The sequence below is a fragment of the Tympanuchus pallidicinctus genome, unplaced genomic scaffold, assembly GCF_026119805.1.
Source record: "Tympanuchus pallidicinctus isolate F22 unplaced genomic scaffold, pur_lepc_1.0 scaffold2, whole genome shotgun sequence".
In the NCBI taxonomy this organism is placed as follows: Eukaryota; Metazoa; Chordata; class Aves; order Galliformes; family Phasianidae; genus Tympanuchus; species Tympanuchus pallidicinctus.
In genome coordinates, this window is record NW_026294721.1 from 39,903,439 (window position 1) to 39,929,060 (window position 25,622).

The following is a 25,622-nucleotide window of genomic DNA, read 5'->3' on the forward strand; positions in this document are numbered from 1 at the left end:
CGTGACTGCAAATCTCAGTGTTTGAGTAAGTACAGAGCCACTGCCAAGGCCTCTATAGCTGTCTGTATCCACACACACACAAACACACACAAACTTATACAGACAACACTACATACAATAAGCACTACACATACAGTAATTTTTAAAAGAGAAATAGAGATGCATACATGACATACACCACAAAACAATTTTAGGTTGAACAAAGCAAAATGGAAATGAGCTTTACCCACACTGGACAATGATTGTATGGCAATAAAATGCAAGCTAGATTTTACTCTCACATAATTTTTGATTAAGAGTGCCATTGACACAATCTATTAAAAAAAAATAAAAAAATCGAACACACGCAAAAGCTTCATCTCTGCCCAAGCATGTCAGATGATCAGACTTTTGGGTTCAGGCACACATAGAGTTTGTTGTAAATCTCTCTTTCCTAATGTTGTTCCTATACCACCACCTACATACCTGTTGCATCCTGCTGCCTGCCACCTCCCTTCCTCTCCCTTTCCGTCCAGTGAAGATAGGGTTAGAGCAATGTGCCACGGCAAAAGCAGCCTTCAGAGCCCAACACTGATGTGTCATCAGTGCGGGTCTTGCTACGCTAATTATGCGTTAGAAAAGCATTGTCATGGCAACAAGGTTAGTTTTTGGCAGGCAAGGTTGGTGGGTTGCTTTAAAACGGAAGGCTATAGCCAGTTAGCCTCTGCATTACCATTATCGGGGTTGGTAAACATCCTACTTGCACTGGAGACGGTCTTTCCAATGTCTGCCAGAGAACGCAGGTTGGACTTCTTGGTCTGGTGCCGGTGCTTCCTGAGCAGCGTGTAGGTGACTTTGTCCTTCATGTCTGCCTTCAAGAGCCCTGTCTCAATCTGATTGTCGACAATCATTTCTGTTGCACAGGAAGAGATGAGAGAAGGGAAAGGAAAATGAATCCCAAAGCCCAGAACTTGACTACATGAAAGGAGAGGAGAGGATGTTCACCATCCTGTTTTGAATTCCTTCCTCCCCATCTCAAAGTTACCACCAGATATACCACTTTATTTCTAATGGGAATCTCTTATAAACATTTCTTGAAATGTAAGAATCATCTCCATCGAGGAAAACCCATAAGCCACCAACACACACATTTTCCATCAAAATCCTGTTCTTTTTTTTTTTTCATGCCATTAAGTAGGTTGCCAAACAACCTTTCACAGGACAAGATTGCTCTTAGCTCAGAGAGAGGGCTGCTCCAACCCTGTGTTAAGAAGAAGCTGTAACTACATCGTGAGTTCCAGTATGACTTCAAAAATAGCATGGCAAAAATTCTATCAGCTTCAGCAAGCCCTGAGTCACCTCAATAGGCCCCTGCTAAAACCTAATCTATCTACAGGAAAAAGTCCTGGAGATGAGTCACTAATTAAATCTTTCATTCTGGTAACTGAAGTAAAATGACAGCAACTACAGATGGCAGAACCTGCTCCTGTTTTCAGACAACATGTTATAGGACTTCGTCTTCAGCCTTTAACCATCATCAATCTGCAACTCACTGCTTGCTTTCCATCAATTCTCTCCTCTGTTCCTTTGTCCCACAGGGGAGGAGTAAAGGTAGCCTGACTTATTACAAAAATCTCTATTGTGCAATAAATTTCACATTAAGTTGTTCCCTTTATTATTTCAGTTAACATGCCATCCCCCAGGGGAAAGTGGCAGCTCTTATTTGTCTACTAGTAACTTTTATTTGTGCTAATAATAAAAGTTATGGGAAAGTGGAGGCAGAACACTCACCACACTTGCTAACTCAGTGAGGCAGAAAGTCACCTTCTTCTAAAGAATTAATGCCTCTTCAAATCACTAGAGAAAAGAGCCTCAGACTTCCATTCCAACTCAGAAAAGAACAATTATATACATGTACACAAAAGCTTTATTTTTTTTAAGTGTTGTTTTTCTGCAAGCTTTTGTTCATGTTTCTTGTTAGTGATTTTTGGAATGTTTCCTTAGAACAACATGCCTTTCTTTATCAAGTTTATCCTTCTCCATCTGGCAAGTATTTATTCCTTTTTGTGCTTCTGATGTAACACAAGTCAACAGAGCTCCGTGCATTTTACTTTCCTGCCTGTCACTACTAGAAATCAATAAAGTTATCATGATTAAATAATTCTGGAAACCAAGCCAGCAGGCTTCTTAGAAATCCCTCTGCATCTAAGTAAGGATTTGGACTTACAGCAGCACAAGTATCCCACACAGAACAGTAGTACAGCAACAGCAGCCACTAACTTGTGAGTTAATGTCCCAGAAATTACATTTCATCTGGGAGATGAAAAAGGTTATTCAAGGTGACATCTCAAAGTGACTTCAACCAGAATAATTTATTTTTAAAAAACAAACAAAAAACTTTGTAATGTCATGTACTGGGCTATACAGACACAAAAAATACAGGAAGACAATGCCATGTCAAGCACCTACAAAAATAAGCAGCTCAAAACTCCGTAGGTAGCTTCTAACTTCAACTCTTACAAACTAATCCAACACTTGTCACGTGATAATTTTATTTTATGCCAGGAAAATACTAAGCCTGAGATTAGGATTCAAAGCATTAAGTTCTATGGCATTTTTGTTTCATTTTGCACTTCTACACCTCTTCACACAATGCCTTCTAAATTCAGGATACTGTTTAAATGTATCTCCACTGGATGGCTCACTTCTTAGATTTATTTTCGTATGACTTTCCACACGTCACTGGGAACATGGTATAGCTCTCAGCAATGTCACTGAGCATCATCCTGGGCCACAGCTATTTTGACTGCAAAAAAACCCTGCTATCCCATTCAGCAGATGGAAGCTTAAACTGATCCTGTGACTGCTCTTCATCCACCTTTGTCACAGAGGAGCACTTTTATTTTAAACCTGCTTCTAGCAGCCCAGCCTGCAAATTCATCTGAAAACAGTCTACAATCTGACCACATGAGCCTTAGATTGCAACTGTTCTGCTCAAAGCAATACTTGATGGGCATTCCTGTTCTGAGTGAGGTAGCCTCTTAAATGTCACATTTCTGGTTGTAAACAAATTCAGTCAGTGTATGCCTTTCCTTTCAAACACGTGGTAAATTTAGGATATCTACCTCAGGATCCAAATGATTCTATTTAAAACCAAAAGATAATTCAAAGCAAGCATAATTATCACTGAAGCAGATTCTTTCGCTCTTCTTCCTGAAATGAGAAGAATGCTTTTCATACATTGGCTATCCTTCTCCTACTTGGAGGTTCTTCTAGGTTTCTGTTATTCCTAGGAGGACTATTTCTTTGTTTTCCTCCTTTAATGAAAAAGTAGTGGTTTTATTATACAGTGAAAATGGATGGGCTGCCTTCAAACTCCTACCCCTAATAAGAGGGGAAAAAGCCTGGGATCTTCTAACACTTATTTCACACTTTGTTCCAGGAAGTCTTTGGCAATAATAAATTCTTGAGTATTTCAGTGAAAACAAAGGAGCAAAAACAGCGATGCTCAGTTTCTTGCTTTCAAAGGAAACCACCACAGAGGTCAATTGTAAGCTGAACTGAATTGTTTAGAGCAAGAACCAAGGAAGCTTACTTACCCACTACCTGAGGAAGAGAAGAGGCCTCCATATCCAGCATTATTGAGCCTTTCTCTATGCATGTCCTTAACTCAAACAAGCTGTGCAGGGATAATGTGGCCACATGAGGTTTACTCCATCGTTCCCCACCTTGTTCTACCTTCTCCTCGAACTTTATCCACCTACAAAAGGGCAAAGCAATGAGACTGTGTTAAAGCTGTTGCACCCTGTGCATGGATCTGAAAGAAGCAAGACAGCTGAAACATCATAACATACCAACGAGTTCAAGCATACACATTTTCCCACGCATCTCTAAGCCCACAAATCCACAATCAAGTTGCAAAGGCTTAATGAATTGGTATGTGTTCGTTAAGCAGTGATAATGCTTGTAAACTACTGCAAATGAGAGGTAAAGCATGTTATCTTTAATAGCTTTCACCAAGACTTAAGCTAACACCGTTTACCTCATGTTTGCTCCAGGTCAAGAAAACAGAGGCAGTTTCAACAACTCTGCTGGCATCTCCTTCCCTCCCCGGGCTGCACACCCAGCACCTAACCCAAGCATGTCTAACCTGCAGACACCCATGACCTAACCCAATACGTTGCATCATGTCAAGTAAAGCTCTAGCACTGCTTCAGCAGCTCCAGGTAATTAAATTGATGCTTAATAACCACTTTGAAGTAGCCAAGGGTGCTGAAGAAGATAGAAAAAAAAATCAGCATTTCTGGAAATAGGGTGACTTGCATTTGAGTATTCAAATCTACACAATACAATCTGAAAACTTCCTCTCCTGTTTAGCAAATTGAGTAAGGTCAGAGCAGGAAAAGTGTGAGGAAACCACAGAGAATGCTAAGGCAGAAAAATCAGGAAATAGATCTCAGCTTTTACATCCCTCTTCTTTCTACTGCCCACAATCCTTGCCACAGCTCCACTGGATAAGACTCAAGTCATCTTCAAGCATACAAGCAGAGGAAAAGCATCAGGGCTTTGCCAAGACTCAGCAGACCAGCCACCAATCGGGAGCATTGAACAGTACCAACAGGAGCAGGCTGGCACAAGGCAAAGAGCAGGGGGGAGAAGCACATCCTAAGTGGATCTGAAGATGCTCTGGAGAGGACAAGCGAACCACCAATGGAAAAGACAGAAATTAAAGGTTTTGTTGTTTCCCTCCGTTTGCTCTCCACTGTTTAATCATTTAACAAAGTGAGGCTGAAAAAACAGAAAGCTCATCTCTCTAGCTGAAGGTTCAAGCAAAGGTTAAATAGGTTTAATACTGCTCTGTACAAAACACTCTTTACACCCCTAAACCCATGTCATGGCTTCGGGCAAGCAGGAGCTCTAGCCCAGGGATTGTGTCCCAAGACCCATGGCGGGGCAGTCAGGCAGAGCACGTCCCGCTGCTGCTCCAGGCTCCTGCCACTGCCAGCAAGGTGCTGGCACAGAGGGGGACACAGCTGAAGAATGCATACACAGCCCTGTGGGACACAGAGAGGGACATTACGCTCTAGCCTATTAACAAAGGTGAGAGAAATGCCAGTGGCCTCTTCCTTTATTGCAGCACCTGGCTACAGCTTCACTGCGAGCACAGAGAGCAGGAGGAAAAAAAAAAAAAAGTGTTTCAATGCAACTCAATTGCAAAGCAGAAGATGTTCTAATCCTGTCCTGAGATACTATTTTAATATATTTGGCTAAATGAAATTCCAGTGACTAATACAAGGGGATTATTAAGAAAAAAAACACACTTAAGGGTATGGAAGATTGCAAACTGGTTCAAAGAATATTATTAACACCAAGTGAAATTATATGCAAACCTGAAAAATGTGTTACTTGAGGATTAATTAATTATGCTTTTCAACTGCAATAATCTCTTTTGAGACTTTGTTTTTAAAAAGCCGCATTTTAACCCAAGCAATGAGACTGAACTTAATATCTGAGAAATAAGGTTCTATTCTGTCCACAACACTTGAGTGTTTGCTAGGAAAGCAAAGGGATTTGGGCATCTGCAGATCTGTGGAGTTCAGAGGACATGTTCTGTATTTGTTTGTATAGCTGTGTGGGTAGATTGAGTCAAGTGCAATGAGACGCTCTTTACCCTGCAACAACAAAGGCTGCAAATTATAAAGGGTTTGTACCTTTGGTGAAAGTTTATGTAATTCACAACTGTCAATATTTGCTTTCTGTGTACTTTCCTAATTATAACACAAAACTTCAAATCTGTTGGACCTGCCACCAGACAGATTTAGCAGAGTCTCTCAGCTTCACTGACAGTCACTCAGCTCTTCCAAAACATTATAGAGCATGGAATAACCATTTTCCTAGGGAGAATCTGTGCCCATCCACTTCATTGAAAACCGACAGAGATGCTCTCCAAATGGTCTGAAATAGCTTTGAATACCACATTCTGAAGTCCCCTCTGAAGTCCTAATGCACGCATATATGCAAGTACTCAGGCAATGCTTTCCACATGGCCCTCCACACAAGTAACAAATTTTATCTTTAGTTTGTTTTGTATTATTATTCCCCACTGCACGCTTCACCTACCTAAATACTCCGGTTTACCAAAGAGCACGAGCTTACAAGCAAGTGGGCACCTTCAGTTTGAACTGAATCAATCTGGTGTGCTATTTCATCCACAGATTACAACTGAAGAGATAAATATGAGCCAAATCTGAAACAAAGACAGCCCAATCCACTTCCCAGGAGCCAAAGGTGCCACTCTGAAGGCAAACGTGGCTTTGAGGACATTGAACAATGTGGTCATTCCTCATTACACCAAGAGAAATCCATGGAAGATTCACTCCTGCTGCAATATTTCTCAACTAACCTACCAGAAGATACACTGCTACTGTACAGTTATCATCAGCTATCCACATCCCCTCTCTTTGATAGAGATTTGAGGATACACCAAGAATACCTGTTAATGTTTAGAAAATGAGCCTAAACATACTGAGACATACATTCGGCACTTTGCATAGCGTACATCTACGTTATGGCAAAAATCATTCCCTTGTGCCAGGCCACAAAAGCACCATTAAAAACTAGGACAAAGTAGGACACTATGTGCTATCAGAAATAAACAACCAGAAGACCATACATCAGGCTAAAATGATTTTATTTTTTTTTTTTTAACACGTCACGCTGCAGAAAAGCTCACTCACACCCAGAAAGTTGCATGGGAAGTAGGTGAGCACTGGAAGAAAGCACTGGACCTTTAGGGTGGAGGAGAGTGGAAAGGACAAAAGAGACAGTAGAGTTAAGTTTTCCAATTGGATGTATTTAGGATTATAAATCTCAGAACAGAGTCTCCTGAGCATTGAAGGCAAAGGTGCCTGCATCCCAATGGTAACGTGCTGTTTCAGGGCAAAGCTAGAAAAATTCTAGTGACCACATTAGAAAAAACTACAATGTAACAAATAACATCCATGTTGTGTTATGACTCTTGGACCTTAGAAACTAAACTGCTGACTCCAGCAAATTGGCACTGTGGACTTCTGAAATCTGGAACGTATTGACCACCACCAGCTCCAAAGGGCAAAGATTTGAGAGAAAAATCTGCCATCGGTGCACTTGGCTGCCTCCAGAGTAACCTCACTCTTCAAATGTATCTCTGGGAGTCTTCAAGTATGTCCAGTGTGCACATATTGTAAAGGCAATTATATCTGCTAACCATTACGCAGGACCCATCTTTCTTATTTTTAAGGCTCTAAAAAGGATTGCATAAAAGGTATGATAATATTAGAATGGGAAAAGAGGTGAAGGATGTAAATGTACTGTTTGAGAGAGCTTATGTAAAGAAACAGACCATAATTAAAGATTTGAAATGCCTATCCACCAGCTCACATATCTTTCATTCCTTCTCACTGTTATCTCATGATCTTCCTCCCATCTCCCTGCCTTGTAGAATGACAGTCCCCACTATGGTGCACACACCTTGGTTCCAAAATGTACTGAACTGAGCCTCAAAATAGATGGTAGCCTCCAGATATTTCAAGCCTTTCCCTTTTAATAGTTTGCACTGTATCCTTTAGCTATCAGTGAAATGCAACATATGCATATCGGTGCAAGAACTTGTAATCAATTTACTTGGCGTGGATGGACAAGCTCCAGAAAAAGCCCAACTGGGAATACCTAGCAACCCAAATCTTCAGGTTACCTTTAACAGCAATAAACCTTCCCTTTTACTGCTCTATTTTTAATGCATTTAACACAGGGCTGTTATGAAGCACTGTCTGCACTGAGAATGTTCTTCCAAAATGTTTCTTTATTGTTAACCACGGCTAGATACCATGCTAACAGGCAAGAGGATCATGAAAAGGAGTAGGACATTTTCAAGCCCTGGCCACAGGCTGACCTTACCTACTACCAGAAATGTGCACAGGGAGGAATGGTAGCCTATTTACACCAGGGCTGGAGCACAGACCACTGAACTCATGTGAATAAAGAATCAAAACAACAAAAGGACCTCTTCTGGAAGCATCTTTTAATCAGTATCTTGCAGGTTCCTGACAGAAATTTTCCACGACATACTGGTTGTTTTTCTGCTGACTGAAATGCCTCTAGAAGGGACAGTACCCACTTGCTAAACTCTGATGATTCAAACACTTCTCTCCTGACAGCTTCTACCATCGTTCAAGTCAGACCCAAAGCTCCAGTGAGCAGCAGAGCAGGCAGCTCCTGTACCTGCTGAAGTAGAGTTAGCCAGCTCAAGCTGGTATGTCCTGCAGCAGAGCCACACAGTAGCTTTCAGCAGGTTTGGTTTTGCAAGATTAAGTCATTTCAGGAAGATACGGAAAAATCCTGAACAAGAATACAACATGAAAGATCACCATCAACAAACTAACACACACACATCAGGAAGTTAGCCAAGGTTAGGAAATACACTGTGCTTGAACATGGCATCTCTTCTTTCAGTATGTAATATACACATACTGTTAGAAAGGATTATATATACAGCTCCAATTAGCTCTTCTTCTGAAGATGTGTGAAAACACAAAACCTGGAAGCATTACCAGAGAAGAAAAAAAAAAACACCTCTTTTTCTCTCCTGATATCTGATAGTAAAAGAGCATCAACAAGTTCCTTGGAATCTAGAAGCAGATGTCTCTGAAGACATGTATTTTGTCATATGTCATGCAGGACATATCACTCTCTCTCTTGATGGCTAGTATTTGTGGATTCCAGGAAAGTCGAGCTCCCAGTATTAATATGGAAAACAAGAAAACATATAGTGCTCAGTATGAAGAATACCATTAAGATCTGAAGTGATCTTAACAACAAAATGATCTTAACAACAAAAACAATCTTTGTTGATCTTAACAACAAAGCCTCAACAAATTGTCACTAAAAACCCTTCTTAAAGATCTGTACAGGGGTGGGTGGTACATATGACAAAATGCAAGTGCTGAACTAACGATAAGAGGCACAAAAAGCAATAAAGGGAGAAAAGGATGACCAATAAGAAAGGAGTTGAAGGGTAAAAGGTGAAAAGTCTTTAAATAGGTTCTGCAAGTGATATAGAAGTAAAAATAGAGATAAGGGGGTAAAGGAGTAGGTGGTGGAATGGTTCATCAGGTAAAGATTAAGGTAGCCAAACAAGATGGACTGACTACCTCTGAAACACAGCAGGGGCCCTAAAGACTGGAAGGTGGTAAAAGGGCTTAGCAGAGCCACAAAAAGGGAAATAAAAAGCCCAGAGCTAAAAGGGGGATTGGAAATAGGAAAGGCAAAGCCCTCGGCTGCTCACCAGCTAGTTAAGAACCCCTTTCTAGGGAAAGGTTTCAGCCCTTGACAGCATCTGCAGTTAAAAGCTTACCTTTCAAGGCAAGACCAGGAAAAATATTTTCACTGTAGAAAAAAAAGTTAACATCACAAGGCTAGAGGAGATAAACAGCAGCTTTTAGATCCTGTATCCTATCCAACGGCTCCTTTTGCAATACTCAGGAATAAGCTATAGATAACTTGTGTCAAATACAGCACAAAAAACTCCATTCCCGTCCTAAACAAGCACCGTTAAAGAAACAAGAAGAGAATTTGGTCAAAAACCTCAAAGTGGGCAATTCAAACCAGCACTTAACACACATCCTGAATGATTTCCTCAGAAGAAAAAATCTTCAGGATCTTTTGCCTATTTAAAATAAATTTTCATCACTAACGGAGTAATAAACGTTCCAACTTGTGCTGTGTGGTGGAGCCAGGCTAAAACGTACTTTTGAGTAACTGAATTAAAAGTTTTAATACATCTACAATGTATTTATTCTACAGATGTTTTATTCTTGCCCTAATCTCGTCACTGTTTGCAAAGCACTAGGTAAGTCCATGCGGATTTTGATTCTCCATATACAACCCATTCAAATAAATCTGGCACTCCAATTTTTCTAGATTTGGTTTTAAATTCATATTGAATCAAATCCTTGAATTCTCTGATTTATCCAGGAAAGATAATTTCACCCATAAAGGCTCTTTACTGTGGATTTTCCAAGCCATCCAGTAATATGGACATTAGCACATAAAGAGGAATTTCCCATGAGATTTCTGAGGTAAAGGAAAACCAACCCACCTTGCAGTCTCCTTCCATTCCATTTCTTGTCCATCAACGGCCAGAAGCTCATCCAGCTCCGTGAAAAGCTGCGGGGGTGCTGGGCTGTCATCTTCCTCTCCCAGAATGAAGCGGACACGTTCAGCAGCAGGGGAGACTGCAGAGGTGAAAATACTGCGGTTAACAGCCTGAGAGATGACCAGGGATGTGCGGCTTCTCTCCTTCCCCTTCTCCCCAAAGCCATTCAGTTGTTTCTCCAAGCCGTCTTTTCCGTTTGACATCCTACTCGTGGGACAGAGGGGCGTGAGCGAGGGTCTGTGTATCACCCTCTCTTCCCTTCCTCGCCTCTCACTTACTTCTTAAAACTTCAAGCTGGGAGTAAAGTTCAGGAAAACTTGCCTCTTTCTACAGTCCTTAACTATGTCACAGCAATTTGCAGCCCTTGTAAAAAGAAAGAGCTATCAAGCTCAAAACCAATATGCTCTATGGTGCGTGCCCAAGGACCTTTAGTACTCTGATCAGCTGAGATCCTTAGCCCCCTTTTTTATATGACGTAAAACCAGTTTCAGCCAAACTGTTTTGGGGCTTATTGTGGCAGCATCCCATGGCTGGCTTTCCCCTCCCTGCCAGCCCAGCTCATGCTCTCATTGGCCCGCAAGGCAAGCCATAACCTTCCCAGCCCTATTGCTAGAAAACACGGGAATATTTAACAGAAAGTTTGTCTCATCTATACATGAAGAATGTGACTGAATGCATTTAGTCAAGCACCAATGAACTGAAAAAAAACAACTGTACCACTGGGAACAGAGTTGGCCATTTAGACAAAAGGAACTATAGCCAACACATGCTCTTCTGGTAGTGCAAGTGAAAGTCATCTGTGCTTATGGTAAAGAAAAATTAGCAGAAGCCCCTTCCTAGTTAAGAAACAGATGCAACTCGAACAATTGAAAACGTGGCCGTATGCATGCCAAGACCAAAATGCATCTCCCAAAGGCACCTGAAGCCCATGCCCCAAAAGCAGCATCGCTGGAGGACTTCTTGGGGTCTACAGCTTTTTTCTTATCATATCACTTTAAAATGAAGGTGCGATACTGTGAAATTTAAAGACAGACATCTTTCTGAAGAAATGTTTATTAGCATTAGAGTTTAACAGCAGACCATGACCTTTGAACAGTCCTGCTAAAAACTCCTTTCTTTTCAAAAGATCAGCTGTCTGTCTGTTGCAATATAATTAATTACACCGGTTGTCCAATCAACACTGATTCTTCAAGGGTAAACAAAGTCTCAGTGTGTAATGTGAAAAATGAACCAGGAAGAAACATACCCTTTCCTGTTTTGTCACATACCTTTATGTGTGTATATATATAAAATACACACACACAAATAATAATAATAACAATAATAATCATAACAAAGCTTCCATAGCTTTCTTCTTAAATTATTATGCAAGAGTTGATGCTTGAGTTGAAGCATTCCTTCACCAGTTAGGGTGATGATGCCTTAACAATACAAAAGTCTTTTTTCAATTGAAAGTATACTGACAGTCAATATAATAAACTGATATTATTTTTGTAGTTGGCAATGCTTTAGTTTCTTTTTTTTCCCCCATTACACTGGTTTCAATGCTGCCATTCACAGTAATATAGCAGTAGGAATAAACCTCACCAAAGGGAATACTTTTCCCCCAAAAGCTTGGGAGCCAAATGGTTTTGCTCAAACTATTCAGAACTCTCCTGCAGTGAGACAGAAGACCAGGCTTACTTCTGAAAGCAGTACACTTCTAAAAACAAGAAGTTTCACAATCTAAGGTTTGCCCTAAAACACCTACAGGCATGAGAGGCCTGGTTGTAAGTTACGCACATTTACCACCCTCCATCTCCACCCAGCCTCTGGCCTCATGGGACAGGTGTAGAAGAGGCAGCACAGCCTGAGGATGGATTCTTGGAAAATACACATTAATGCTTTGGTAATTAGCACTCTTATACAAGCACTAGTTCCTAGAAACCTTTTTTTTTTTTTCCAGATATGTTTCTCAGGATCTATGACATGCATAACGAGTATTTAATTACTCAGTTTGAGTGTAACATGCTCTTTGCGTAACAGCTCCAAAATATCTGCAGACACATAACCTTATGCATGAAAATTTTGCTTGTAATTATAAAGGCAATTTGGATTGAAAAACTGCATCTAAAACACATTTAAAATCAACATTTGTATAAATAATTAAGATTTTCCTATTCTAAAAACTCAATTAGGCATCACACTCAAGCTTGTCTTCATACAGCCAGCTCAAATCAACCAGTGGCGCCAGGATTTTGTGCTGAAATCAATGTATCTGAGCACCAGAAGACAGGTCTCAAGTTCTGGGTTTGCCACACCGCTTTGGCTTGTGCAAAACCACTTCATCACTCAGTGCCTTGGCTTCCCATGGCCAAATCCCAGCCTCCCTCCTCCTGTTCTGTTCAAACCACACATGCTTCAGGGCAGAGATCTCTCATCATGTGTACATATGGAAAATACCTACTAAAACAGTCCAAAGTTTCAGCTAAGTTATTTAAATACAACTGTACTAGTGGATTGCTTATAATCTAACAACCCTTTTTTCCCCCCATTTCTGAAATGCTTCAGACATGAGCATGTACACAGAGATGCACACCTTCCACAACAAACTACACAGTTAATAAAGACGATACCTGTCCGAAAGAGCACCAAACAGCTGATAGCATGAACTTGCATGCTTCTATGATATGCTTTCAATTTATCTACAGAGCAATCCTAGGAAGCAGCTGCTATTCTCCTGCCATTTGATGGTTTCACAGTGACAGAAGGGGTCTAGGCAAATGAAGCCTCAGCTCTTGCTGAGGGCCATTTATGGGTGCCTGAACTCTGCTGTCATCCTCCAGATGAAGAGCAAGACCTGCTGGCCATGTACTCAGAAGTTTAATCAGCTTTCCTCTCAATACACATTCTAAAATTCTTCACAGAGTTTAAATATCACAGCCAGAAAAGCCATAAAATGGATGTACATCTTATAGCTTCAAAAAGCAACTTGGAGCACAGCAAGCGGCTGTGCATTTAACAGCCAGTAAGAGGAGTTTCTAGAACTGCTACAGGTACTGGTTGTGGCCAACAAGAAAATTATGTTGTTTCACTCGTTTTCAAGTGATTGTTATTACTTGGAAATGTTACTGATGTCTGATCCTGTAACATGGTAATTCCACAACGGGCTTCAAAATTTTGCTCACTGGGCTGTGTCCTAAAATGAATTACAGAAACACTCTCACTCTGGACATGCATCTCAAGTCGCTCCTTTCTCTCCTTCTTTCCTTTGTTTTTCCTAATTTCAGATTAGCTGCTTTTAGCACAAAAGATAAGGTTCAAAATCCAATTAATGAACTTGCTGGGTCACAGGTCTCCTATGGCTTTGCTTTACCACATGGTCTTTATTGCGATTTTGTAGGTTAATGGGCCGTTTATGGGTTGTTTATGTGCTCTTTAGCAAGGAGAACATATTTTCATCCTAATCTCCCCAGTGAACACTCTGTGCTAAGCACCGTGTAGACAGCTGAGTATCAGGCTTAAAGCAGGAGAGCAATTACCGTGGGGAGTGAACCCTGCAGACCTCCCCCTGCCCGACCTTTGAGCACCGGCCTCCCCAGGCCTTGACCACCACCTTCACTTCCATCCACTAACCCAGCCAGCCTGGGAGCTGCTCAGATCAGCACCGATAGCTGCCCAGACATCCTTTCAGCATTGTTTTTACTGCAGTCTCATTCAAGAAACAACCTGATCATAACAGACGTAAATACTAGAGAAAATGATAATCCACAGATTTAGACGGCTAGGATTATATTTTTCCCCTGAATGGAAGAGGAATTAAGGTACTGACTGCAGATGGCAGAATGCTCCAATGCAGCACTTACATACGGGTAGTGATGCCCAATAATGGCACCTCCTTGCTTCGCCTTTTCCCTTTCCTCACGCTCACTAAAAAGCAGTCCATGAAGTGGCTTATACAACAAATCGCTCACTGAAGAGAATGAACACATCAGCAGTTTCTCCTAGTTCAGCTCAGGCCAATTACGAGTACAATTTATACCCTCAGGTTCCCAAAGGCAAAATCAATTTCCATCAACACAGAGAAATCTCAGGGAGAAATACAGAGAGACATCCTAGCATGACAGCCTCAGACAAGGCCACAGCTGAACTCCCCAGCCCCACTTGTGCAACTGCTGGCTGTTGTGGGAGCCCTCCCTCACTGCCCAGCGAAGGAATAAGGCAAGTGGGCTGCCCAAAGGGCTCCCCTGCTGCTCATCAGAGCACGGGGGGCCTCACGACAGAAGTACATGTCCTGAAGAACTCTGAGGTTCCAGTACCAGGGGCCTTGCTCACAGTGCGCACAAGACAACGTAGCAAGGTTGGTCGCAATCCTGCTTCCAAATGTGAGAGGCCTCCTTTGAACTGTAGAGCACTCATTTGTGATGATGTACAATGGAAGCAAAACTCCTCAAACCAACAACTATTGCTTTCTCTGAGTCTTTTTCCCCTCTTTTTTAACCAGCAATGCCTCTGAATACCATTCCAACTCGCACCTCAGCCAACAGCTTCCTCCATTAAGGCCAAAGAGCCTATCTAATACAAAGAACTCCATTTCTTTCAAGTACAGCAGTGGCTATAAAAACCCCTAAGAGACCTGCCATAAATCCCTCCTCAAAGCCCAAGGTAACATTATCAAACAGGACTATTTGTAAAACACGCTTTCCAAACACAGTTATTAAAACGGGATATGATTACCCTCACATTAACTCCTTGGGCTGCCCTCAGTCAGACAGAAGTCAGTTCAAATCAGTTTGAAGTTGGAGTGAGTAGTGGAGTTAAACACCTGTGGCAGAAGCTTTTATCAGATTTAAAGTGGTTTTCTTGCTCATTTACTTGACCTCGCTTCCAAAATGAATCAATTAATATTAAACAACTTTAATTCTGTATGTTAATGTCTATACAAGATCTCATGCCACTCAATCTCCCTGAGGATTTACACCTTTGATCAGCTCCCATTCACATTCCTGAGTGCTCTTGCATAGACCTGCCCTGGAGTTTAAATACACACGATTCAAGAAACCTTCAAGGGTCAACTGCCACTAAGAAAGATGACAAAACCCCCAATGCTTTTGTCAACATTATTAAAGAGAACGAGATACCAGGCAGTTTTCACAAACCACAGACCACCACAGCCACCTGATTTTCTCACCAAGTGCATTAGCAGTTTCCCAGCCCCGGCAAATGGCACAGCCCACTCTATGCAGAAGTTTTTCTCCTTTCTGCTCTACTCTATAGCACAATGCTTTCCCTAAGCTTTTTGCCTAGCAGGTAACAAGAAGTGAAACACAAGCACAGAACTCTGCACAGACAGTGGTAAAGCTGCTCCTAAAGAGTGGAGAACAGAAAGAAACTCTGGCTTCCGTAACCGTAGTTCTCCTTCACACACTTCCAGCTGTAATGCAGACTACAAATGCTTACTACCTTCCCTTGACCCCCTTTCACAACGGGGATGTAAACAGAAGCAGCAGTAAACCTGGACCAATGCGATTAAAACCTGACTGATAAGACAAGAATTCAGATTATCTTGATTTCACAGCAAGATTTTTGCTCTGCATGTACCTGGCCTGATTCATAGAAGAAAGGTATCTCAGCTGCACGGATCAGTGCTGAATGCTCAATTGCCCAGGTACTCTCACAGGTGACAGAATCCTCAGACACCACACAACTGCACAAGTTGAGCGATGTGGACAAGCAGTCTGGCAGCTCCAATGTGAAAAGCACTGCCTAAAAAACATACCCCACTAATTCTGAACACAGTTACAATGGAGAGACTGTGGCATGCTATGCCTCTAATCTAGGAACCTTCCCCAGTATTATTCCATTGCATTATTCCACAGGCAACTGTTTTCAAAGACTGGTGTTTGCTTCATTCAGCTACTGACAACAAAAATAACAGCAACACGTCAGGAAAAGAGGCAGCTGCATATTCATAACAGAATGCAATATCAGCAGGATTTCACAGGTACACGATCAGCAATTTGAGCCAGACCAAATATTTAATAAATTAATCACTTCAGTCTTTGCTCACTCAAACCCACAGAAAGTTCCACTGATTTCAAGGTGCAGAAGCAGGTGCATGTATACCATACTGCTCTCTATGTGCAGGGTGCACTGATCTAGAAACAGCCCTGCAGTTGCTTAACTGCTCAAGGAAAAAAAAAAAAAAAAAAAAGAAAAAAAAAAATTTATTATTATTTTTTAGATTCATCTAGGGACATTTTTCATTACATGAAAGGCAACAACACTTCCTTTTGTTAAACAGCCAGCCCATGCATCTGTACAGGTCACAGGCTACAGTAATAAACCATACTGTTTTTAACCCCAGCACAACGTAAACTATATACATAACAAGCAATTTCTTACAAAGCATGGATCACAGAGGTCTCTTTTGGCTCGTCCTGGAGGTCAGGCATCTTACTCAAAGCTGGGTAAAACTGCCATAGCAGCACATTTTTAAGAAGCTATTACTGAGCAATTGCCAAAAAGAATTTAATAAAGAAAAAGCCACATATAGAGAAAGTCTGGCTTCTTTTTTTCTGAGCTTTGTAATGATTCCCACTGTCATACAGATATTGGATGCTGTCTGGAATCACACCACCCTTGGACTCAAATAACAGTGAAGTTGCCAGTTAAACAATTTAGCAGCACGGTGGCTGCCATATATAGCAAAGTTCAAAAATTGCTTCCTAATTCTCACTATTTGTCTTTGGCTTTTGTTTTCCTTTTTGAAACAGTATGGTTTTTACAATCTGTTTGCAGAGGTGTGTGCTATTTTAACTCCCTGTACTATTCTAGTACCTTAAAAGTGCCATTAATCACATTAACAATCATGTGCAACTCCCCCAATACTTCCAATGATAATAACACAGCTTGTGCACAGTCCGACTGTGCAATGCAAGGTAGCACATGAAAAAATTCCTGTTCACTTGTTGAAAAAAGAAATGCCTATTTTTTTTTTTTTTTTTTTTTTTTTTTAAGCAAGGTGCATCTTTCTTAAAAAATTATTTCTAAAGCTAAGATGCAGTCCCTCAGTACTGTCATTCCCTTCTGACAAATGCAAGAGTCCCGCAGAACTATTAATTCATTTTTAAATTTATCACTGGTCATTTACCTGCATCCCCTGTGTTAGGTACCTGATGATGAGGATGCAGTGACCTTTTTAAGGATACAGCCATATCAACTCCAGACTCTCTTTCTGAAGTTCAGCTTCTATGCAGTGGCAAAAAGAAACAGACACCCTTCCTTTCCCTCTCTGTGCTGTAAAACCCACCCTCAGGCTGCAATAGACAATTTTTATGCCTGTTAAGCTCTTCTCACAACAGGATCTCATCATTGTCTGTTTATCCAGTTCAATCAATCTCAACAGCAGCTCTGACCATTTCAGCACTTCTAGAAGTCTTCTTCAGTGAGAGCAGAAAAGAAGAAAGCTAAGAGCAAGCTCATATTTTATTCCTTCAACTTTTGTTCGTACCGAGCCCTTCATCCCACGTGTTTTTCAGCAGTCTCCAGTTGAAATTGAATTGATCTCTGCTGCCAGCCAGTATTTCATAGAGTACTGGCACTTTTTAGTTTCAACTCTTTCCATTCCTCCCCCTCTGTTTAAAATGTTGCCAAATACCTCATCCACTTCAAGCACAGAGGAGAAAGGTGTTAATATTCCTTGTAGTCACTGCAGGAGATCAACTGGTGCATGAGAGCAATTTGCATGCACCAAGAGGGTTCTGCAGACTGTTACATATTATAACCTGCCTTGTTTCCAATATGGTGTAGCAAAGAGATGCCATTCTGAGACCAGAGGTTCTTGTTAGCTGCCAGTCTTAAAAGCACAAGTTACTGCTGAGGAAAAGAGGACATAAACAAACTAGACTTATTTTTCCAGTGCTCTGTACACCAGGCCATTATTTACACAATAGCTACCAACAGCTTGGTCCCATCTGACAATTTCAATCCTCACAGGTGTAAATGAGTCAGTATTAATCAGTAGGCACAGTTTTGAGCAGCAATGAATTACTCGGCTTGAATAGAATCATAGAATCATTAAGGTTGGAAAATCCTTCAGCCCAGAAGGCTGACAGTATTCTGGGCTGTATCAAGAGGGGTGGCAGCAGAGCAAGGGAGGTGATTGTCCCTCTCTACTCTACCATTATGAGGCCCCTTCTGGAGTACTGTGTCCAGATCTGGGCCCCCAACATAGAAAAATTATAGAGCTGTTGGAGAGAGTCCAGAGGAGGGCCACAAAGATGATCAGAGGGCTGAAGCACCTCTCCTACAAAGACAGACTGCATGGGAAGACACCATTGTGGCCTTCCAATATTTAAAGGGAGATTATAAACATGAGGGAAATCAAGTTTTTTCTCTGATAAATCACGATAGGACAAGGGGGAATGGCTTTGAACTAAAGAAGGGAGATTGATATTAGATATCAGTGGGAAGTTTTTCACAGAGAGGGTGGTGAGGTGCTAGAATAGGCTGTCCAGAGAGGCTGTGAATGCCCCATCCCAGAAGCGTTCAAGGCCAGGTTGGATGGGACCCTGGGCACCCTGATCTAGTGCTTGATCTGGTGGTCAGCAGCCCTGCTTGCAACAGGGTGGGGTTGGAACTAGATGATTTTCAGTCCCTTCCAACCCAAGTCGTTCTTTGATTCCGCAATTCTATGAAAAGACCTCTAAGTCCATCAACTGCAACTGTCAACTTTTCACCACCGTGCCACTAAGCCATGTCCCGCAGAGCCACATCTACATGCTTCTTGAACACTTCCACCACTTCCTTGGCCAGCCTATTGCAATACCTCATCACTCTAAGAAAAACATTTTCCTAATGCCTAACTTAAACCTGCACTGGCAGAACTTACAATCATTACTTCACATACAATCACTGTTACCTGGGAAAAGAGGTGAAATCCCACCTTGCTACAACTTCCTTTCAGGGAGTTGCAGAGAGTGATAAGGTCTCCCCTAAGCATCCTCTTCTCCAGTCTAAACAATCCCAGTTCCCTCAGCCTTGTGCTCCAGAGCCTTCACTGCCACTCTCTGGACACACTCCAGGGCCTTGGTGTCTTTCTTGTAGTGATAGGCCCAAATCTGCCTATCTGTATTTCACTGTACTTCACATGCAGCCTTACCATTGCCAAGTATAGATAATCACTTTTCCGGTCCTGCTGGCTACATTATTTCTTATACAAGCCTGGATACCATTGGCCTTCTTAGCCACACTGCTAGCTCATGTTCAGCCATCTGTTGATCAAGACCCCCAGTTCTTTTTCCTCTGCACAGACTGCTAGCTACTCTGCCCCAAGCCCGTAGTGTTGCACGGAGCTGTTGTGACCAAAGTGCAGGAACTGGAACTTGAAGATCACACAAGTGGCCTCAGTCCATCAATCCAGCCTATCTGGATCCCCCTGAAGGGCCTTTCTAACCTCAAGAATGAGACTTCCTCCAAACCTGGTGTCACACACTAACTTCCTGAGGGTGCATTCAATACCCCCACCCAGATAATCAACAAAGCTGTTAAAAAGAGCCAGCCCCAATAGTGATCCCTGGATCACTACCTGGATCATGACTGATTGATAGCTGGATTTAACTTCATTCACCAACATTCCCTGGGCGCAGCTGTCCAACTAGTTTTCAATCCAGCAAAGAGTGCATCTGTCCAAGCCATATACGTGTATGTGGGATGCAGGCACTGCAGCATGTCAAATGGAAGGTGAAGTCACACCAAAATACATGTTTATCATTTCTTAATTAGAGCCAGTCATTGTCAAAGCTGGTGGTTGATGTGGAAGACCGTATTTTTCTGCATGCAACAGAGATTGGTATTTGTTGGCTACTCTGACAAATGCACATCTCTACAGAATAAACATTAAAATGTGTATTCTGTAAGCCACACCACTTTGGCACTCAGGAGCCCACCTCATCTTGAAAATCATCAGGAATAAATTGACAGCCTCCTCAGAGATGCTTTGAAAATGCTCAGCTTTTCTTTCTTTCCATCACTTTCTGAAAAGCTTCATTCAGTGAGAAACTGCCCTTCTGGCTCCTTAAGGTTAACAGTGACTTACCTAGAAAGTTACAAAGCCAGCATGAGAATTCAGACAATGCTTTCATTGATCTCCAGAGAACCAGGATTTGGCCTGACAGAATGGTTACAAAACCAGTTATTTTCTTGTTTCAGTGTTGGCTTTCCTCATACTTCCTTGCTGCAAGTAAAGAAAGTTGAACAAGGAAGATCCATTTTTCAGACTGCACTTTGGGCATCTTCCTTTATTTCACCCTTTAAAGTCCAACAGAAGCCCACCCTCAGTACATCCCTCACCCACCACCTTTGGAGATGTTACAAACAACCTGACAGAACTGTCATTGTACCATAACCTGTAGGGCAAAGTGAAGCTTTTGGTGGATAAATCGCTTCTCTGAGGGAATTTTCTTTTTCCTCTCTGAGTCCAAACAACTCAGAAGTCTTTTGCAATGGCATTTCAGTAGCAGAAAAGACTCCATTGAAATACACAATAACCACTTTTGCTCCTGCCTTTAAAAATTAACAGCCGTTAACTTCAGGCTCTGAGAGGTTCCAGGCCGCCAGCAATATACTCCTTCCAACTGGCTTCCCAGAAAGAAACTCTGGATTTAACTTGTTCTTGAAAGCCTGGTAACATTTCTGCAGTTCTTGCTCTTTGCTGGTTTCCCCTTGCAACAGCAAGTATGATTCAAGCTTCTGCCTCCTTTTCAGTCTTTGCTTCACAGACTCACCCCCTGTTCCTACATCAGCATTAACCCTTCACAGAACATGATTATGCTGGAAGAAAACAAGCTTGCTGCTTCACAAGAAGGGCTACACCAAAGTCTGTACCCTCAGCTGCACCCCATTGCTCAGCAGAACCTTCTTACAAAGCTCCATTACTTGGTAGTTCAGGAATTGGCAAATTTAAAGTTTGCCTAATTAGATCAACTGCTGCCAAAGGCTGCACATAGGTATATTTTGATCCATTATATATAAGCCTACAAATGGTGGATGATCTCTCATTAGGGAGAGGAAGGGAGGTAAACTGGCAGGGTATCACACAGCAGGCATTTTAGCAAATGTCAACAGCATAAAACAAACATCAGAGAAAGGAAGAGAAGTTCAGATAAAGAAGCTTGTGGAAAAAAAAAAAAAAAAAAGCAGTGAAACGTTAATGAAAAACAATTTCAGGCTAGCAATGTATACCCTTCCTTGGCTGAAAGTCAGCTGGCCAGATCTTGCTATTAACCTTGGCATCTACAGCACAGAAGAGGAAAGAGCTATTCTCATCTAACTCCAGAGTACAAGGAGAAAAACTGACTTGGGCAAGTCAGTAACCTAGAGATTTTGCTAAGGACTCACCTACACTGAAAGAGAGTAGGTGGTTAAAAATATGCTTTAAGCATGTTTCCATAATTAAACCAACCAAAAGAAGGTATAAAAAATTTCCATTTTGGGGGATGGAATATAACTAGGATTTATACCAGTAGAACTGTGCCAAAGAAAAATAAAAGCTCATTACCAACGTATTTATACAGCAAAACTAAGCATAGGTCAGCTTTCAGGAAATAACTGTACTGTAATTAAGATCAATATACTTAGGAAAAGGACACTGCCAAAACTGAGGAAGAGAAGAGAGAAAGCTACTTGAAACAAACATAACATTTTTCACTGAAAGAGAAGAAACTTGATATCTGCAGAATTTAAAGACAACTAACAGAACTAATAGAAGTAAAATAGAGATATACTTTAACTAAAAGAGGCTAGGAAAGCCATAAGGTTGAACAAATATACAGAGTAAGGTGGCAAAGCTTAGCATTAAGGAATATATCAGTCCCATGTAAGCTTAGGTCAAAGTAAAACTAGCAAACATGAAATATATCAAAGATTCAAAGAAAGTGAAGAACTAGCACATAAGACAAACAAGGAAAATAAATTATTTAAGAACATCAGCAGCAGGAGCTTGAGAACTGTTGGATCAAGTGGACCACCTTGGAGTAATACAGCCAATTAAGAGGATTAAAGATTTTGCAGAAAAGCAAAACAGCTTCTTCGTGTGAAACTTTACCCCATAAGGTGAACGGAAATACATTTTTTCAAAGGCCAAAATGTGAGGCAGTTTGGATGTGGAAAGTGTCTATAGAAACAGAAGACGCAGCTGAAGTCACCAGCAATAAATGATCAAACCCATGGTTGTTCACACCTAACAGGGGCACACCTAACACTCGGGCTTTATTAAGTCGGGCTTTATTCAGTGCCTGAAACTGAAAATAAGAATGAATCCTTGAAATCAACACAACCTGGTACCCAACTAATTTAGCACCACTGGATACCACCTCTGCACCAGAAACAAGTAAATTATTTTATATGATTTCCATTTCTTCCTAGATACCAGGTTCTGCCCTTTGGAGGTTTTCTATGACCATTCACCCACATTATGGTTTCAAGAAGTGCACAAGGTTAGCATGCCTTTATTTTTCTTCCACCACTGAAGTGCAACAAATCTGAGCTGCCGCAGCCTGTTTGGACCGATACAGACTGGGACCACTGTCGCTAAAAATGAAAAAACTATTAGCAGAGTTCTTAGAACTCAAGCACTTTTTTTTTTCCTCCTCTTCTAAGCTCCTAAATGCAACTGTATCAATTATTGCTTTATGTAACTGCCTAACATTTAATGTTTACAGCAACATTTTACAACTAATCTACATGTAGTTACTAAGCGCTTTAGGGTTAATTGGTCTTTTGTCGTGCATTAAGTAGTTTGTTAATTATTAGACAGTTGGGAGGAAAAAACAAGTAGGAGGTCAGTTTAAGGATGGCTTGGACTGAACAGAACAGCTGCCTGTAATTAGTAAAACGCATGGAAGGTGATTTGTGCATAAGCATTGACCTTCCTAATGGTCAACCCCACGGTTAGCTCAAAGCGGGCAAGTCAGGAGTGAACACCTTGTTTTTTGTTTCTGTTTGTTTTTTAACAGGATCATGTCTGCTTTGTTTTGCTGGTAAGAAGGATCTAGCAGGACTCATTTACTGATTTTACTGCTTAAAGCACATGTATGTGATGTACAGAGGAAACTAGAGGAGAAGGGAGAGAAGATGCAATTCCTTGTACTTGATGTGAAGAACCTAACAGGGAAGCTGAGACCAAACAGATGGAGCAAACAACACAAGGAGGATCCAGACAGACTCCTCCCACAGAGTATGGCCTGCATAACTCATCTTGTCCACGCACATTTCTGTACAAGACTATGGTGAGCCATTTTCTCCAAATTTTAACTACTTTTGTTTGGCAGTTAGGGATGGGTAGGAAGATAATGACAGGAGTCCTATGGTTTGTAGTACAGTTTGGATCAGGAGTTAAGTACAACAGCCCCATTTGACAAGCATGGAGAAAGAAGCCTTTTAGAGTACGAAGGTGCATACTCTGTTCCACAGGAAAAATCACTCACAACCCTCACCTGCTCTTTTCAGTGACAATCCAGACTGTCAGTCCATCTAAACAGGCATACCTTTTATTTATACCCACCTGTACCACTAACAAAAAAACTGAAAATTACCTGAAAAAAGTCAAACTTCCACAAGTACAGAAAAGTAAACACAGTGCTTCTCCGGAAGCCATGCTCCTGAGGCCTGGCACAGATCAGAGCACAAAGCCTACCCACAGCAGTGTGAGCTTTGGCCCCTGGGCAGTTATGAGGGCATGGCTCTCTCTCTCTCTCTAATCGACTTGGCTGACCTGCTCTTGGTACAAGGCCCAGCTGAAACCAAAGCCATTTTCTACATCAGGCACATAGCAAGTCATTTTACCATACAGTGAAAGGATATGGAGAGCCAAGACAAACAGCATCTAGCACCCAGACTTCCAAATGTCTTAATATGAGCACACTCAAGCCACATCTCTAAATCTATTGGGTCAAAAATCACTTTGGAAGACACGTGTCAGAAAGAGCCCGAGGACAGCTACCTATCTTCTGCTCTGAGCACGGTCAGCCCAGTTGTACCCAAGTAGACCAGATAAACTTGGGAGAAATACGTCGACATGTTTCTTTGGGGCTCTATTTCATCTTCACTTCTTATCTACAAAACAGCGTTTTGGACATTATATCATAACTTAGAAACCAACATTAATAATGTAATTACTAAGCTGGCCCTGCTTGGAGCCTGGGATTTGGACCAGATGACCTCCATAGGTGCCTTCCAACCTCATTTATTCTATTCCATTAGTGAACACCGCATATAGCTAATCTCCACTCCAGTTATCACATCTGCTGCCCAAACAGGAACAGTCTGTCAGGCTTTCAGAAGATCTTTTAGTAATGAAAAGTGACTCGGAACCTCATGCTGTTTTTAATGATCTACTTGGCATCATGGTCTGGAAGCTGAGCTCTGAAACTGTAGCAAAAAAAGCCAACTTTGTATATTAGAAGCATCCAACTTAGTAAATTTACATGCTGACTTTTCCATAAGCAGGGCTTCTTTAGCTTCTTCTCATCTACTGTCTTATCTCCAACTTTGTTGGCTCTTAGTAAAATGGAGCTATTAATTACAGGGCTGTGTCAGCAGCCCCAAAATGTTTCACTATTCAAGGCCCACACCCAAATTGTTCCGGTTAGTGCACAGACACAGAAAAGAACAGAGACACTGGGAGCAATTAAACTAAATTGATAGGAAGCTCAGGTTTAAAATGGATTAGAGAAATAACGTAAATTTCTTGCATAAACATAATCATTAAAAACTGAAGAGACCTTTCCCAGACATATCCTCACAGGAGACACTAAATTCAATGAAAGATGGTTTTCAGGACCCTTTCGGCTCTCAGGAAAAGCTAAGAGGTGCTCCACTACTACTGACCTGACTCCACCTGCTGTCTCTCAAGGCTAGCCAGGAGAAAGGAAGAAAAAGCAAAACAACCGCAGAAAAACACACCTTGTGTCCTGGGAACCTAAATAAGAGTTTGGCACAAAATCATTAACTCTGTATGCATTTTCAGAACGACAAATTTCTCCTCAGCATAACTTGAGACTTCAGCACTAAAACTCTGACGACACTACAGACTGAATGTGTTTGGCACATATGCTACGTAAAGGAAACACTCAACATTTCAGATCAAAGCACTCCATAAAAATAGTCACCTTTTGAAGACAAGGCACCCTTAAACAAGAGGTGCATAGAACAGGGCTTGCAGGAAGGGGTCTTGGAAAACTCTCACATGATCTGCACCAACTGGTATTTCCATCCGCACACACAGATAGCAGAGGCTGCTTTGCACACTATCTCCAGAAAATTTCTAGCCCCAGATGGCTACACTCACCATCTGTCTCTGCATTCAGGAAATAGACCTCAGCCAACTAAGCACAGAGTCAAACTCTGCCTGTACCTTCTAAATCCATCTACAAGTACAAATAAGTGGCTTCCTTTGCACTCAGCAATACAG

The 25,622-nt window shown here is 41.5% G+C and overlaps 1 protein-coding gene across 6 annotated transcripts in view; it reads right to left on the minus strand.

Moving 5' to 3' along the window:
* Nucleotides 1-25,622, minus strand: part of SLC4A4 (solute carrier family 4 member 4) — a 231,487-nt gene that overhangs the window by 87,116 nt on the left and 118,749 nt on the right. For all 6 annotated transcript variants that reach the window (XM_052683190.1, XM_052683188.1, XM_052683187.1 and 3 more), the window contains 3 exons: nucleotides 10,115-10,250; nucleotides 3,579-3,739; nucleotides 713-892 (listed from right to left, as the gene is read on the minus strand). In XM_052683190.1, coding sequence (XP_052539150.1) covers nucleotides 713-892; nucleotides 3,579-3,739; nucleotides 10,115-10,250 — 477 coding nt within the window. The remainder of the gene's footprint in view (nucleotides 1-712; nucleotides 893-3,578; nucleotides 3,740-10,114; nucleotides 10,251-25,622) is intronic.